Source organism: Liolophura sinensis, chromosome 6 (assembly GCF_032854445.1).
Source record: "Liolophura sinensis isolate JHLJ2023 chromosome 6, CUHK_Ljap_v2, whole genome shotgun sequence".
NCBI lineage: Eukaryota > Metazoa > Mollusca > Polyplacophora > Chitonida > Chitonidae > Liolophura > Liolophura sinensis.
In genome coordinates, this window is record NC_088300.1 from 81016999 (window position 1) to 81034676 (window position 17678).

A 17678-nucleotide genomic window follows, 5' to 3' on the forward strand; every position below is an offset into this window, starting at 1 on the left:
ACCTATCATGATGAGCATATTCCAAAACGCACCTACACTACAGCGCGTATAAATACAGCCTGTACTTACATGCCTACTATCCGGGCCATGCTGATTTTGGGATGGACATCGATTAGCTTATACCCTATAGCTAAGCCACGGTGCATGTATTTCTAGTAGCCTACTCTGTATTTCAACAGTCTGCTCTACAGCAGCATAGTTTCTCTAACCGTCTATTCCCAAGGGTTTACAGAATATTATAAGTTTACCTCATGTATTATGCATTTTGTTACAGGGAATCCTATACGTCTATTTCATCAAATAAAAGGGAGAGACAAATAAAAATGAAGTAGGACCTATAAAATTCACTTCGAACACCATTAAATATGTCTGATGTTTTGTTTTTCGCTTCACTGAATTTATTCAATGCAGTGAAATATTTTGGAGTGTAAGGAAGGCTTCACTGCCAGATTGGTTATAAATGTGATCTGAAGGACGTCGAATTGACTTTTCTCTGGTGCTAAGAGATATTTAATGTTTGATGCCTGTTTCGTGTACAGCGGCGGACTAACGTGTACAGCGGCGGACTAACGTGTACAGCGGCGGACTAACAGTAGATGACTGAAGTTTAAGAATTTTATTCAGATATATACAGGGACGTAGGAAGCCAATGGCAACTGTGTGTGTGCGTGGGGGTGGGCGGCGGGGGGGGACATTATCACAACCAATGAAGCTCTCCGACCTTATATAGCCGTACGCGCGTTTGAATGTGTTATAAAAGAAAAAAATGTCCATCCTCAAGGTTGTGATGAAGACGACCTATACTGCGCATTTTGGCACAAATTTAGTTTTCGGATTGCTTCCATAGTTTACATGTATATACTAACTTTCTGTTGAAAAACTGACACGCGCCTGAAATATTACTTTAATAACGGATAAATTGAACAATGTTTATTATATACTGACCACAGTAATCAGGCCTGCAGGCAGCGAGGTGGAGAGGTGTTGTGGCCGTATATAGGCAAGCGGAACGACTACCTCAATCTAAGTCAATTTCTTAGATGCGTGGGGGCGGAGACATGTTCTAAATGCCTTTTCGACCAATTAAAGTAAATACAAAGATGCATGGAGCCTTTAACTTGAAAATATTGAAAATTTGTGTGCTAAGATGGAATCATCTGAACGGGGAGCTAGAAGCATCCACAAAATCACAAAAGAGAATTCCTGTTCAGCATTATGATAAAAACCTGAAAACTCGATATTTATATTCTTATTTTTTGTGTGTTAGAAAACATGTAGGCATGGCCTCATAAACCATTAGCATCGTTTGCAAGTTTTATCGCCTTGCTGAACATATGCCATGAAATAGGGCAAATACTGCACTGAGTTTTGCTGGGTGCTGGAGGATAAGAGGCCCTCCAGAGGAATTAAGAGACGTGAGTTTTCACTCCGTTTGAATGCTCAGTTACATTGTCCAGTTCAAAATTTCAGAACAACATGGGGGGGGGGGGGGGGCTCCACTCCCACCCGTCGCTTCCTACGCCACTGAGGAACATTTTGCCAACCATGCACACTGACCTCTGACCCACCATAAAGACTGTTTACCCACCACATATACAGACCGTTTACCCACCACATATACAGACCTTTTACCCACCATATGTACAGGCCTCTTACCAACCACACAGACCTTTAACTCACCCACCATAGACATTTCACCCACCATCCGGATTTTTTACCCACCATACAAATTTTTTACCCACCATATTGATCATTTCCCGACCATACAGACCTTTTACCCACCATACAGACGTTTTACCCACCATACAGATCGTTTATCCACCATAGAGCTTTTACCCACCACACAGACCGCTTACCCACCATACAGACCGCTTACCCACCATATGTATTGGTGTTTTACCCACCATATGTATTGACCGTTTACCCACCGCAGACCTTTAACTTACCCATCATAGACCTTTTACCCACCATACAGACCTTTTACCCACCACACAGACCAATTACCGACCATACAAACCTTTTACCCACCATACAGATCGTTTACCAACCATACAGATCGTTTACCAACCATACAGACCGTTTACCCACCATATGTACAGACCGTTTAACCCACATAATAAACTTTCAAGTTAATAGAAAATCGCTGACTGACCAGTACATGACATAGTCCTTGCCTCATACTGGAGGCTGAGATACTATAGATGGCTTAGCATACGCGCTCAATCTAGACTGATTTGTATTTGGAGTTCTTATCTCCGTGTTAACACTCGCACCCGACTTCTGGCTAAAACTATCGATCTCCACTGTCCCACTTAGACTTGTAATTCGCATGAAAAAATTACAAATATGTCACATTCCACTTCTGTCCGTTTTCAAGAATGTGTATTCTGACCTATTCGTTTGCTTATACCGACTGGATCAGAAAACTTGCTCTGACCTTTGTGGTTCTCTCCATTGCCTTTTAACACGGACAAAGTCAAATGTACGAAACTCGCGAGCAGACACCCCTTTTCCCCATCATAGTACTTTTTGTTTTTGGACTCACACGATTTCGCGCGCGTGTTAATCGCTTCTGCGGAGTGTGGAGTTAGCGGTGTAGTAATGTCTCGTATGTCAAAGCTGTGCGCATGTGTCGACCGTGTAATATGATGGATGGAGACTCTCCAGTGGTAGGATGGCAAGTAGCTCTGCATGAACCTAAAAACTCGGTGACGACAGTTTCAACATTCAGTTTCTGAAATCCAGTTGACTGAATAACCTCTTTCAAAATCCTATTGAAATGCTCAACTTCTTTATTTCCCTACAGGTGATATATAGACGAAAGTCTGTGTTAAATATCTCTCGATCTGAGGAAATCTTCAAAGTCATGTGAAATCAACTGAGGGCCATTATCGGTTACAATCTTAGCCGGATAACCCTCTCTACTAAAAACTTTAATCAAAAAGTCTTTCACAGTCGCAGTAGTGATATCACGAGCGAAAGCCGCTTCAGGCCACTTGCTTCTGTAATCAATCAAAAACAAATCATAAATCGCTCAGGAGTTGTCAGGCGTGACAAAATCAAGGCCAAACTTACGCCAAGCTTGCTCCGGTAAAGGAACAGATTGTATTGGAGCAACTCGTACAGATGCGGAATTGTCATTCATGTGACAAGTTAGACAGTGCTTCACAGCTTCTTCCACGTCAGTATCCATTTTCGGCCACCAATATAAATCACGGATTCTCTGTTTAGTTTTGACAATGCCTTGGTGATCAGCATGTGCCAATCGCAGCACATTTCGTTGCAGTTCGGCAGAAACGACAACTCGACCACCTCGGAAAATTACATTGTATCAATGTGGGAAATGAATTTGCGACATGTCTCTTCGGACACCGTAGCATTGCGGAGTTCGGGAGCAGAAATTACAGCATTTTCATCATTTAAAACAGTTTCACAATCAACGTCACAATCTTCCTCATTGGGATGGGTAGAGGTATTCAGGGGTAGGCACCATAACGCGTCAGCCACCTTATTCTGTGTACCCGGCTTGTGCGAGACTGAATAATTGTGATGCGTCCAACGGGCATTCCATCTGGCAATACGCACAAATCTGTGACCTTGACCTCTTGACGACACCAGCGTAGTCAGAGTTTGGGGATCTGTTCGCTTTTCGACCACATAAATAAGTATGCCATTTTTCCACGGCCCACACACATTCGCGTTCACCTGCGGAATACTTTCTCCCCTGTGCCGTTAACGTAAGCGAGGCACAAGTGATCAGACCATTCATGATTTGCGTATGAGTGGCACCCAGACCATAGCCACTTGCGTCAGTTGTGACTATGGTCTCGCAATTTGGGTCTAAGAGACATAAAACAGGACTGTCCACTATAACTTTCTTAACTGAGCTGAATGTATGATCAGTGACATCTGACCAGACAAACCGGTCGCGTTGCAGTAAATCGCAAATCGGAGGAACGTGAGACGAAAAAATTCGGCACAAAATTTCGCGTAATACGCAGCCATACCTAGCCTGGGTCGGCCTTGGTCATTATTTTCTGGAACATGCGCGTCGACTGCTTGTACTAGTTCAGGGTTAGGGTCAATTCCCTGTGAATCAATCACATACTCCAGAATACCAAGTCGATCAGCGCCGAACTGACATTTCTCATTTAAGGTAAAGTTCGCATTCTTCAAACGCTGTAGTACTGCTCGTTAGCTGCGGTCATGCTCGGCTTGTGTTTTACCATATACCATTATGTCGTCAATGGTAACAGATTTATAACAGATTGCTCATCTGAAGCAAGACGGTGCAGACGAAAGACAAAAAACAAACTCTCTCGAAACGAATAATAAATTTACGATTTTCAGTGATGAAATTACTTACATGTTATTATAAAACGTATCTCAAATTTTTGTCGGCAGAGCTATAATTTAGATGTTTAGACTTAATTCACCAACACACCTAAATGACGGGTATTTTACACCCCTTCTATATAGGGCCCTCCGGCCCTACGTGGGAAGGTCTCTCAGCAACCTGCGGATGGTCGTGGGTTTCCTCCTGACTATGCACCGTTTCCTCCCACCATAATGCTGGTCGCCGTCGTATGAATGAAATATTCTTAAGTACAGCTTGAAACACCAATCAAATAAATGAATAAAATATATAGGGCCTATATACCCACGGGTGTTAACTATCCCTTTATTGGATCAGTTTAACTTATTACGCAAGGGGTTTAAATAATATATAAGCTTGCGTTTATGCTAGCGTGTATCCATTGGCCAGTCGTACAAATGCAATCATTTCAGACAGGGGATTCCCCATGACTGAATGTGGCTTGCACGTGGCATCTGGTCTACCTGAATCCCAGGTAGCATATACCGCTGGTCTCTGATTTTAAATTTTGCAAAATTCTAAATAAATGTACGTGTACTAACTGGAAAGTTAGTGGTCATAAAAAATTTCCTACAAAACAGCACATCGATGAAACGAAATTTGTTTGTTTTGTGTGATATAACATCCTCAGAAGTAGTATTAAATGGCAAAGTATATTACGTTCCGCTAAAAAGTGTTTGAAGTCATGCAATAAAGCCTGTAACATGGGAAGTGAGTGCAAATTTGGAAGTTGGCTGTAGATCGTGGATGCTAAACATCGCTGAGGCCCACACGTGTAGTACGACTGGACATGCGTCGTGCGGGCACCTGTAGGCAGGCTCCCCGTGTGTGCATGTCCTGCTCTGTGTTCATACCCATACCACACTAACCTACATTAACACTGACAGATGTCTAATGAGGCATGAACACAGAATCAACACAATCAAAGCATGCGTTGCTATCAACAACTCGTCGTGGTGATCCCCTTTGCCCATAAATAACTCTATCACACCCAGCCAATGAATAAATCCGAAAAGACAATATTGACAGTTCATGTCAAATAAGATAGATGTTGATTGGCTGTAGCGCACACCCTATTTCACACACGTGTGGCGAGCGTAAGCACGTTGGACTGTATTAGCTGATAGCAACGGTAATGTACCGATACTTAAGATTATTCAATAAGCAATCCCTCTCAGCTGTTTTTATCTTCCAAATAATTGTGGGGTAAATCATGTATAAGGTCAGTTGTTCAATTATGACAGCTTAAGAAAAAAAGTTAGAAAAAGGAAATTTAGTCACCTTAATTGTGAACAAAATACAACAGGTCCAGACATCAGAATTTGTTGACGTTAACATAAGGGGTCATCTGTTTTGTTACCAAGAAGAAATGTATTTTCTCCCGTTCTTTTCAGAACCCTTGCTGGTTTTTACAATGCTGTCATTGATATCTGCGACACGTAACTTTGAGAAGATGTCCAAGGAGCTAGCAGGTGATTGTGTTTGTTGTTGTTAGGTATATTTACATAGGCTAGCTAACTATCTCACTGCAGTTTAATATTACATCAATATTGGCACAAACAATCATTTCAGTCAATCATTTATTTAACCTGTTCTGTGCTTTTGCTCCAGACTCCCACACATCAGACTGGTTCCTCATATCTAACCCCTGGCCCACCCTTGCCCTGATATGTATGTACGTCATCCTGGTGTTGTATCAGCTAATCTGTCGTGTATTATTGCTCCAGATTCCTGCACATCAGACTGGTTCCTCATACCTTACCCCTGGCCCACCCTTGCCCTGATGGGTATGTACTTCATCCTGGTGTTGTATCAGCTAATCTGTCGTGTATTATTGCTCCAGATTCCCACACATCAGACTGGTTCCTCATATCTTACCCCTGGCCTACCCTTGCCCTGATGGGTATGTACTTCATCCTGGTGTTGTATCAGCTAATCTGTCGTGTATTATTGCTCCAGATTCCCGCACATCAGACTGGTTCCTCATATCTTACCCCTGGCCCACCCTTGCCCTGATGGGTATGTACGTCATCCTGGTGCTGTATCAGCTAATCTGTCCTGTGGTATTGCTTCATACTCCCGCACATTAGACTGGTTCCTCATACCTTACCCCTGGCCCACCCTTGCCCTGATGGGTATGTACTTCATCCTGGTGTTGTATCAGCTAATCTGTCGTGTATTATTGCTCCAGATTCCCACACATCAGACTGGTTCCTCATATCTTACCCCTGGCCTACCCTTGCCCTGATGGGTATGTACTTCATCCTGGTGTTGTATCAGCTAATCTGTCGTGTATTATTGCTCCAGATTCCCGCACATCAGACTGGTTCCTCATATCTTACCCCTGGCCCACCCTTGCCCTGATGGGTATGTACGTCATCCTGGTGCTGTATCACCTAATCTGTCCTGTGTTATTACTCCAGACTCCCGTACATCAGACTGGTTCCTCATATCCTCCCCGTGGCCCACCCTTACCCTGGTGAGTGTGTACGTCATCCTGGTGCTGTATCAGCTAATCCGTCCTGTGTTATTGCTCCAGACTCCCGTACATCAGACTGGTTCCTCATATCCTCCCCGTGGCCCACCCTTACCCTGGTGAGTGTGTACGTCATCCTGGTGCTGTATCAGCTAATCTGTCCTGTGTTATTACTCCAGACTCCCGTACATCAGACTGGTTCCTCATATCCTCCCCGTGGCCCACCCTTACCCTGGTTAGTGTGTACGTCATCCTGGTGCTGTATCAGCTAATCTGTCCTGTGTTATTACTCCAGACTCCCGTACATCAGACTGGTTCCTCATATCCTCCCCGTGGCCCACCCTTACCCTGGTGAGTGTGTACGTCATCTTGGTGCTTCAGGGACAACAATGGATGAAGAAGAGAGAGGCATTTCAGCTGAAGACGCTCATGCTGGTGTATAATGCCACACTGGTCATCCTTTCCTTGTATATGTTTTATGAGGTAGGTCATATCACATCGGAATCAAAAACTGTATACCCACGCACATCCATATTTGACTTTACAGCAACCCAATGTTTGTGTATTAAAACACGCCTACTTACAGATGCTAAGTCAAAAAAGGTAATATTCTGGATGTGATACAAGGTATAAGTAGGAGGCAGCCAATTCCTGTTCAATGTGTACAGAAATGAAAGTACTTTTCCGTTCAGCACATGTGGAGCGGTTTAAGTGAAAGTCTGCCTTTCTTCAGATCATTCTCTCAGCAAATAACATTCTCTGCTTCATTACTACAGGATTGTCGTTGAAAATGCCCAAAACCATCATGCTCTAACACTGACTGTCAATCATTTTAGTTCCTGGTGTCGTCGTGGTTACGACCTGGTTTCAGCCTCATATGTCAGCCGCTGGAGTATGACCAGCCTGCAGCACTAAGGGTGAGAGACAGCAGACCAGCACAATACCAGCAATTCTCCAACTTTAATCAATGTAGTAATATTTTATATGCATTCTGAAAACATAGATGATATGATTTTGAAGATTTTAAAATGTATTCTTAAACAGAAATTATAAAAGAATCTGTCAATGTCAGACAACATTTCTCTCATATGCTATAGCATGAACTATGTATGGGGGTGAGTTTGTGAAGGATTTAGTTTTCTCTGAAGCCTGGTGTATTAACTCCTCCCAGTTTGTGAAGAATTAGGCAAGCACAAACACTTGTTAGGGCAGCTTACCAGTTTGAAACATCTCATGCGTATCTAATGCTGAGTAACATAAGCTCTACAGCTACGATAAGTTCACTTTATGTGACATATATTGCAACAATCGCAGCTAATTTTCAGTTGTTTTCAAATGAATTTCACTTTGTGATTGTGACTTCCACTGTTGTGCTGAGTACAACCATGCATAAGCTAATGAGCTTTCTTCTGGGTAGCAGTTGTGGGCAGACAAGTAACAGAAAACAGAATCTCGTCTATTTGTGACATCTTTTCTTCCTCTAGCTTGCGGAAGTCTGCTGGTGGTATTACGTCTCCAAACTCATTGAGCTGATGGACACGGTGAGTAGCCTGTGGTAATCTGTCGACAAAAAAAATTCCTTTCCAGTTCAGGTGTCCTTCAAATTTCAGGCCAAAAATAGCCTAATGCAATTTTAATGCCTTCAGGTTATCAAACATTCAACATGATTAAATCAGGCTGATTAACTTTGGTTTACCAGTTCCTGTGCTGCTCATTAGACACATGTTCCTGTGCTGCTCATTAGGCGCATGTTCCTGTGCTGCTCATTCGGCACATGTTCCTGTGCTGCTCATGTCTCAATAGACACGCGTTTCTGTGCTGCTCAATAGACACGCGTTTCTGTGCTGCTCAATGGACGCATGTTTCTGTGCTGCTCATTAGGTGCATGTTCCTGTGCTGCTCATTAGGCGCATGTTCCTGTGCTGCTCATGTTTCTGTGCTGCTCATTAGACACATTCCTGTGCTGCTCATTAGACGCATGTTCATGTGCTGCTCAATAGACACACGTTTCTGTGCTGCTCAATGGATGCATGTTTCTGTGCTGCTCATTAGTCGCACGAGTCTGTTCTGCACATGATATGACCGACTCATAATGTACCTTTACCCTACTGTACGCATATTTTAATTTCAGTTCTTTTTTGTTCTGCGGAAGAAGAACAGCCAGGTAACATTCCTGCACGTGTACCACCACTCCACAATGCCCATCCTCTGGTGGATTGGAGTCAGATTTGCACCTGGTGGCGAGGGTAGGCTTTCATCTCATGCTAGACAGTTGAACTCAAAGGGAATAACTCTTCTGCATAGGGAGAAAACTGCATAGAAAACACTCTCAAAGTCTCGCATTTTACAACATTTTGTACATAATTAAGGGTGTAAAATAAAAAAAGACAATCAGCTTCTGAGTACTGACTTAACAGTGATATTTTTTTCTATCTAGGATTCACTAAACTTTTCTGTTTTTGTTACTTCAGCCTACTTTTCCTCCTCCATCAACTGTTTCGTGCATGTGATGATGTACACGTACTACCTATTGGCTGCTCTAGGACCCAGTATGCAGAAGTACTTATGGTGGAAGAAGTACATGACCAAACTTCAGCTGGTAAGTCTGAGGCCTCCATGGCCAAGGTGGTTAGCGCGCCATTGTCACAATGACCCAGGACCCTCTCACCAATGCGGTCACTCCTGAGTTCATGTCCAGCTCATGCTGGTTTCCTGTCCGGCCCTATGTGGGAAAGTCTGATAGCAACCTGCTGATGGCCGTAATTTCCCTTTCAGCCTTTTGGTTACAGGTGCAAATTTGGTTACAGGTGCAAAGAGAGGACTAGTTCATACAGTATGATCTTCTCAGACAGAACTCGTCCTATTAGTCCCCATTTTTGTTCTACTTTAAATATGATTCTGGTAAGGCAAGTGTATCCTTACGTAATCTTCTTCGTCAGTAAAAATAGAATCCTTATGTCGACCAATGCTTCAAACAGTTATTCTCTAGAACTTACCTCAGATCACGATCAGCTTTGTCACAAGGATTATGGATTAGCACCTGAGCTGAAATTAACACAGTTGTACCATCTGGTCTCAATTCAAATGCAAATAATGAATTTCAACAAACATGAAATAATGTCTCTCTTTTCTAGATGCAGTTTTTTGCAGTAGAGTTCCACACACTGATGGCTATTTACGTGGACTGCGGTTTCCCCAAGTTTTATCAATGGCTTTTGATGGTCTACATCTTTTCCCACATCCTACTTTTTGCAAATTTTTACTACCATGCCTACATAACCAAGAGGGACTCAAGGAAACACGTGAACGGATCACTCAGTAATGGCACCTGTCACCATCTTAAGGAACAATGAACTTATGACCCTCAATGGCCATTATTTTCACTTCCTTTACGCTGCCAAAGCATTTACACTTTTGTCTTTTCAATCTTTCTACGCAGTTTGATGTTCAGACTGGGATTTTTGTCAAATAAACAATTACTGACCCCACTCAAGTCGGGCTTTGCTTGTTTCTTCATTACAGGATTTTAACACACCCTTTCTTTGTATAATTACAAAAAACAAACAAACACCGATAGCCCTGAGTATGGGTGGAGGAACAGCAGTTGAGTGGTCAGGGTTCATGGTTTGACTTTTCGTTTGACCTTTCACTTCTCCTGAACCTACCACATGTGACATACAAAATTACACACAAGATTGGTAGAAAACAAGCACCCTTCAATGAACACTCTTTAAATAACCACCAGACCACAGCCCGAGCTCAGAAACACATGAAATTTCATAATTAAGTGTTAATACATTAACAAGTGACAAGGGTTTTCCTTCTTCATTTCACAGGCATTCTTTAATAGCATCCACTGACAGAGTTGAATAGAGAAAGTCCAGAGAGAATTCACTGGTTCTGTGCAGGTGGTCGGCCGCGTCCAAATCCTCCTCGCTGACAACAAAGCAGAAAACAGACAACATATCACAACTAAAACCTGCTACAACAACAGTTTTACAAAGATATTAGAAATTAATGCAGCTTGCACAGCAGAGCTGTGTTGATGCTGTCACTGACAAAGCAAAGCACCACAGTGAATTTAGCTGCCTGTAACTGGTCAGGCACTAGTGGTGGGAATGAAGGGAGTTCACACTGCTGTCATAGCCATAATGATACACTATTATACAGTTATGTTTTACCCGTAACACTTACAGTTTGAAGACACACGGCTTTATTCAATTCATGACATTTCGGCATAATGTTTAGTTTGCTGAACACAGGCCTACTTACGAACTGGAAGTCTGGATTGGCCCCAGCTCCTACATCTGCCTTTTTGTCTGAGCCAGCTACAAACAGTCAACATAAACACAACATTTAAGCACCTACCAACTGGTGGCATAGAGTGGAGGGTATTTACACATTTAAGATTTTTACATAAGCATTGTTGAGTGGTGTTCATTAGTATTAGTTGAATTTCAAGGCCAACTGGAGGGCAACTTCCCAAAGCAGCTGGATGTATAGCAGCATGCTGATCCAGATGGATCCTTGGCACATCTACCTGTATAGCAGTATGCTGATCCAGATGGATCCTTGGCACATCTACCAGTATAGCAGTATGCTGATCCAGATGGATCCTTGGTACATCTACCAGTATAGCAGCATGCTGATCCAGATGGATCCTTGGCACATCTACCTGTATAGCAGTATGCTGATCCAGATGGATCCTTGGCACATCTACCAGCATAGCAGTATGCTGATCCAGAGGGATCCTTGGCACATCTACCAGTATAGCAGTATGCTGATCCAGATGGATCCTTGGCACATATACCAGTATAGCAGTATGCTGATCCAGATGGATCCTTGGCACATCTACCAGTATAGCAGTATGCTGATCCAGATGGATCCTTGGCACATCTACCAGTATAGCAGTATGCTGATCCAGATGGATCCTTGGCACATCTACCAGTATAGCAGCATGCTGATCCAGATGGATCCTTGGCACATCTACCAGTATAGCAGTATGCTGATCCAGATGGATCCTTGGCACATCTACCTGTATAGCAGCATGCTGATCTAAGTGAATACTGGGCACAGACATATGACTGAGCACTGAAAATCTTTTCTTTTTTTCTTTTTCTTTTCGACCTTTTCTACCTTTAAAGCATTTTTTTCAATCTAATTTATGCATACAATGATTAATATCAGGCTAAAATTTGGTTGTGTGAATAAAGATACCATCTTCATAAAACTGTACAAATTATTTCTGTACACCCCATAATTCCCTCAGAATGTTTCAAAAATATTGGTCGTCGGGTTGAAAAGGTTGGAAGAATTAGGGCACATAAAGCATTATAAGCCTCATCCTAAATTAGAAATGTAGGACAGATTTTACTTGATTTATTGTAACAACGCTGTACTCTATTATAGCACACGGCACTGTGCAGTACTGATCTAGTTTATGCTGCTCACAGGCTGTCTCCTTACTAAATTCTTACAATTTTCATTCAGGTCTCTTGCTAAAAGTAGTGATTTTCACAGTAGGATAACAAACATGACCTCTAACATACACATTAGCGGAGCAAGCGAAGTTGCAGACCAAGTTCTACTATCTACCTTTAGATCAAATAACAATCATTCACATTTCCATGTTTGTAACAGTTATCTCCCTTGGAAACCCAGGGCCTTGTCTCAATGTATGTATAATTAGGGTTTAACGTCGTACTGAACAATTTTTCAGATAAGGAAAAGTCACCTTATCTTAATGAAGCCATCTGCAAAATTTATATCTCTGGATGACAACAGATTGCCAAAATGCGGGAGTGAAATGTGAAGGCAGGTGTAAAAAACAGCTGGTTTTGAGGTGATGTTGTTTGAGCAGCGTGTCCACATTTTGGTGAGAGTGCTGAAAACTAGGTGTCTAAACAGCACAAGTTTTCTATTTCACCAGTCTGACATACAGCTGGCTAGCCCAATGGCACCCAATCAAACTTAACAGACAAATTTATTTGGTATAATACAACAGAATCTGCATAACCAAGCTGAAAGACATGGCAGTGCTGAGCAGGCAAGACAAGCAGTGCTGAGAAATGTGTGAAGATTTAAGGTTTTCAACTATAATTATGGATAACTTTGGCTTATCAAGTATTTGTATGCGTAGCAGAGAAGGGCATTAGGGCTGTGCGAGCTTGTCACATGAACAACTGTGGAGTACAGCATGACAAATTTCCACCAAGGACCCGGTGTTGGCAGAAAGACACTAAGATTGAAATTGCTTTAACAAAAGTTGTCACCAACAACACATAACACTTGAACAAGATGGATCCTGCAAATTAACTTCATTCACCACACCCAATTGCAAGGAAATCCTTAACATTTCAGGAGAATATTTTTTGGTTTTATTCGATTCTACAGTTGGTTGTGCCTTTATTTTCATGAACAAATCACCAAATGTACAATTTGACAGACAAGAAGAAGGAGAAATCCCAACTGGAGTTACAGACAGAGGGTCGCTGCACAACTGCTTGACAACTATCATCAGATAGGGCAACAGTATCAGAGTGATGAAATGACAGAGTACGCAGATCAGAGTGGCCAACAACAACCAACAGAGCGGCCAACAAAGCGCCTTGTACGGTCTGTAAGACAAACAAAATCTGTGAAGAGTCAGAATCCTCCTGTACATTACATAGTGAGGATGCACAACCTGACAGTTGTCATCCATACCCACTATGTAAGGTAACCCTGGGTGTGATATACTTCCAGCTATACCAGCACATCAAGCTTAACCAGGACAGAATGACAGAAAGACAAAAACATCAGGAACATAATGAAGACCACCTTTACTTTAGTATGTTTAGGTATGACTAGGAATTTGTTGTCTAGAGTGTGTTTACACGACATGTGTTTACAGTCGTGCAAGCAGCCTACAAGCTGCCTGAAGCTATCAGTTGGTTGTGAGCACTGCTGACCTTCTTGGACTGCAGTAGTAAAGGAGCCAAGGGCTCTGTGAAGTAGGCCCTATGTGTACTCTATCTGGACTACATATTCATTGCCACTGTGTGAAGTAGACCTTACCCTCCTTGGACTAAATATTAATGGCTGCTGTGTTAAGTAGGCCATACTCTCCTTGGACTAAATATTAATGGCTGCTGTGTTAAGTAGGCCATACTCTCCTTGGACTATATATTAATGGCTGCTGTGTTAAGTAGGCCATACTCTCCTTGGACTAAATATTAATGGCTGCTGTGTTAAGTAGGCCATACTCTCCTTGGACTACATATTCATGGCCGCTGTGTGAAGTAGACCTTATTCTCCTTGGTCGCTGTGTGAAGTAGGCCCTACTCCCCTTGGGCTACATATTCATGGCCGCTGTGTGACGTAGACCTTATTCTCCTTGGGCTACACATTCATGGCCACTGTGTGAAGTAGGCCCTACTCCCCTTGGGCTACATATTCATGGCCGCTGTGTGACGTAGACCTTACTCTCCTTGGGCTACACATTCATGGCCACTGTGTGAAGTAGGCCCTACTCCCCTTGGGCTACATATTCATGGCCACTGTGTGATGTAGACCTTATTCTCCTTGGGCTACACATTCATGGCCACTGTGTGAAGTAAACCCTACTCCCCTTGGGCTACATATTCATGGTTGCTGTGTGAAGTAGACCTTACTCTCCTTGGGCTACACATTCATGGCCACTGTGTGAAGTAAACCCTACTCCCCTTGGGCTACATATTCATGGTTGCTGTGTGAAGTAGACCTTACTCTCCTTGGGCTACACATTCATGGTTGCTGTGTGAAGTAGGCCCTACTCCCCTTGGGCTACATATTCATGGCCACTGTGTGAAGTAGACCTTACTCTCCTTGGGCTACACATTCATGGCCACTGTGTGAAGTAGGCTCTACTCCCCTTGGGCTACATATTCATGGCTGCTGTGTGAAGTAGACCTTACTCCCCTTGGGCTACATATTCATGGCTGCTGTGTGAAGTAGACCTTACTCTCCTTGGACTACATATTCATGGCCGCTGTGTGAAGTAGACCTTACTCTCCTTGGACTACATATTCATGGCCGCTGTGTGAAGTGGGCCCTACTCCCCTTGGACTATATCTTGATGGTCACTGTGAAGTAGGCCCTACTTATTTATTTATTTGATTGGTGTTTTACGCTGTACTCAAGAATATTTCACATATACGACGGTGGCCAGCATTATGGTGGGTGGAAACCGGGGGAAGCCCACGACCATCCGCAGGTTGCTGGCAGACCTTCCCACTTACGGCCGGAGAGGAAGCCAGCATGAGCTGAACTTGAACTCACAGCGACCGCATTGGTGAGAGGCTCCTGGGTCATTACTCTGTGCTGGCGCGTTAACCGACTGAGCCACGGAGGCCCCAAAGTAGGCCCTACTGTCCTTGAACTACATGTTTATAACCGGGTATATTACCCTGTTAGTAACACCTGTCATGATACTTACGTCCACCTGCTCTCCTGTATTCCCGCCTGTCATCAGCACCAGGTGTGCGGGGTCCACCCTCTGGGCCTGATAACACAGCATTTATCAGCAATGTAATCACAAATTCAACCATCAATTCTCAAAAACACAAAACAAATGCAAAATTTCTATTAGACAATTTGGTGACATTTCTTTTTCAACAATAATGGCATAATTACAGGACTAAGATTTGAATGCTACTTTGCATCATGTTCTGAAATAATCCTAGATGTTTTATTGTCCTGCAACAAATTACCATTGCAACTTAATCCTCCCTTTATCTATCAACTTTCGAACTTAGCATCACATATTTCCCTTCCACATTACAACTTTGACATATAAGAACATTTAACATTTAAAATATCAGCTCATAATAACTTCCCCACCCTACCATGACACACCCACATGACATATACAGCAAGATTTCACTCTGTAATCTCAATATGACATCTCAATACAGCATCTCAAAAACCCTACTTAACAAGATGAGAAGAGAACATTGTTTACCCTTTGGCCTTGCTCTTGCAGCTTCAGGTCTGGCCTGTCTCTTCAGTGTGGATGGCACAATCTCTGCAGGCAAGTGTAAGAAGTCTCTCAGATATTGGATGCCTTCATTTGTCAAGTACCAGTAATAGTGACGCCATGCAAACTGTTCTGTGACCAGACCTCTGGACTTCAGAGACTGCAAACAGGGTCAAAGAAATGTTAAGCAAAAGACACAGTTGTTTAACGCTGCAGTGGATTTTCAACACCACAGGAAAAACAGACAGACAATACAATATCCTTAACCTTGGATCACTGTGTATGCTTTTGCTCTGAAATTTCATACTGCTTTCATTTGGAAATGTTTATGTACAATGTTGTAATGGATTCTTTCTGAAAGACTTAAGTCCCTTGGAAGAGTAAGGCAATATATTTCATATGATGGAAAAGAAATGTAGGATTTAAACAAAACTCGAATCGACAGATTAGTCTAGGGTCAGCAGATATTTGCAGAATGTAAGGTTGTTCACCTGAAGAGCCTTAATAACGTGCAGATTGGGGACATCTACTTCTGGGTGCTTGGCTGCAGCAAAATCCTTCTTTGCCACCATTACACCCTCTTTGAAGAGGTTCTCATAGATTAAAACACGGTTCTTCTTAGGCATCAACATCTGCAATAGGGTAGGTATCAAAGGTGACAATCTAGAGGGAAGCAAGTTTAAAGATATAAGACAGCTGCGACACCTTGCGAAGTACTAACGCCGCTCAGAGAATCAACCTGGACCTTCGTTGAGTACGAAATTAATACTGTTAGCATCTAGACTTCAACAATGCTAGCTGTTGGAATCTTTCATGGGCTACTTCCGAGGCAGTTCACACTAAGCCCCACTGGCAGACGCCCTGTGAGGTGCATTACAACACGTTGGACCTCAAAGGCCTCAAAGGCAGGAAGGTTCATTCTTAGTAGAAAGGCACAATGGGTATGTCTGGCCGGCTTGCTGGGCTGACTGGGCGAGTTGTTCCTCCTTCTAAATATACGCCCATCGCATGCGTAATCAAAGTCTGATAGAGTGAGTGAGTGCTTGGGGTTTAACGTCGTACTCAACAACTTTTCAGTCATACGACGAAGGAATCCTTACAGAGCATGTAATTTTGTGCCTCCCTGTTGCAGGACGGATTTCCACCAAAAAAGACAACTTAGCGAAGGCAAGTAAGCCGCCCCGCCCCAGCCATAAGACTGATATGGGTCAACCAGTCGTTGCACTATCCCCTTTAAGCTGAACGCCAAACAAGGAAGTTAGAACGTACTCTTTTCAAGTCTCTGGTGTGACTCGACCAGAACTGACCCTGGATCTACCACTCCCGAAGCGGACGTTCTACCAACTGTGCTATCGGGCCCAGTCCCAGCCTGATAGAGGCAGAGCCACTGTTGTTGCAGTTACTTGCTGATAACAGCATGAAAGTTTATAATAAGAGTAATTACTGCAAACTCGTTTGAACAAGCAAAGGGCATTCCATCTCATCCTACCGCTGGGTTGCTTGAAACAATAAACGTTTAGTTTGAAATAAAATACAGCTTACAACTCAGGTTGCTTCTGCTGTCGATATTACTTGTTGTTGTTGCAGTTACACCATGAAATCTCTTTTTTTACATATCGATTTATGGGATATAATTTGACCATTTGTCAGTGAAATGGCTATTTCCACAGTATAATTTGTTATAGAAATGTTTTCTACTGAATTCAGGCACAGATGGTAAACAGATTTTAAGATTTGGGGCGATATATATACACAACTGGCCTCACATTGACAGCCTGACACGGTCTTGCACCGGAAAAGACCGAGATCACGTTGTGGCGCGCTGAGGTAAA

The 17678-nt window shown here is 42.8% G+C and overlaps 2 protein-coding genes across 3 annotated transcripts; one reads left to right on the forward strand and one right to left on the reverse strand.

Moving 5' to 3' along the window:
• Nucleotides 1–5828: 5828 nt before the first annotated feature.
• LOC135467602 (very long chain fatty acid elongase 4-like) lies at nt 5829–10529 on the forward strand. Its single transcript, XM_064745375.1, has 11 exons — nt 5829–5847; nt 6103–6162; nt 6335–6394; nt 6683–6742; nt 6915–6970; nt 7092–7334; nt 7688–7768; nt 8336–8392; nt 8983–9097; nt 9323–9450; nt 9986–10529. The coding sequence occupies exons 1-11, from the start codon at nt 5829–5831 to the stop codon at nt 10202–10204; spliced, it is 1098 nt and encodes a 365-aa protein (XP_064601445.1). The 3' UTR covers nt 10205–10529.
• Nucleotides 10530–10666: 137 nt separating this feature from the next.
• LOC135466493 (small ribosomal subunit protein eS10-like) lies at nt 10667–17655 on the reverse strand. 2 transcript variants are annotated; one of them, XM_064744005.1, is made up of 6 exons: nt 17613–17655; nt 16338–16478; nt 15832–16006; nt 15307–15372; nt 11124–11179; nt 10667–10787 (listed from the first exon to the last, which is right to left on the reverse strand). In XM_064744005.1, exons 2-6 carry the CDS (start codon nt 16476–16478, stop codon nt 10743–10745), a joined length of 483 nt encoding a protein of 160 aa, XP_064600075.1. In that variant the 5' UTR covers nt 17613–17655; the 3' UTR covers nt 10667–10742. The 2 variants fall into 2 exon arrangements, with proteins under 2 accessions (XP_064600075.1, XP_064600076.1); XM_064744006.1 differs by lacking the exon at nt 17613–17655 and adding an exon at nt 17389–17582.
• Nucleotides 17656–17678: the final 23 nt, after the last annotated feature.

Excerpts from the sequence above, each read along its gene's own strand:
- LOC135467602 (XM_064745375.1), top strand. Across the intron at positions 6,395-6,682 it reads GCCCACCCTTGCCCTGATGG|ATTCCCGCACATCAGACTGG; the intron begins GTATGTACGTCA and ends TTATTGCTCCAG. Across the intron at positions 6,971-7,091 it reads CGTGGCCCACCCTTACCCTG|TGTGTACGTCATCCTGGTGC; the intron begins GTGAGTGTGTAC and ends TACCCTGGTTAG.
- LOC135466493 (XM_064744005.1), bottom strand. The coding sequence starts at position 16,478 with ATGTTGATGCCTAAGAAGAACCGTGTTTTAATCTATGAGAACCTCTTC. Across the intron at positions 11,180-15,306 it reads ATACAGGAGAGCAGGTGGAC|CTGGCTCAGACAAAAAGGCA; the intron begins GTAAGTATCATG and ends GACTGTTTGTAG. Across the intron at positions 10,788-11,123 it reads CCAATCCAGACTTCCAGTTC|CGAGGAGGATTTGGACGCGG; the intron begins GTAAGTAGGCCT and ends CTTTGTTGTCAG.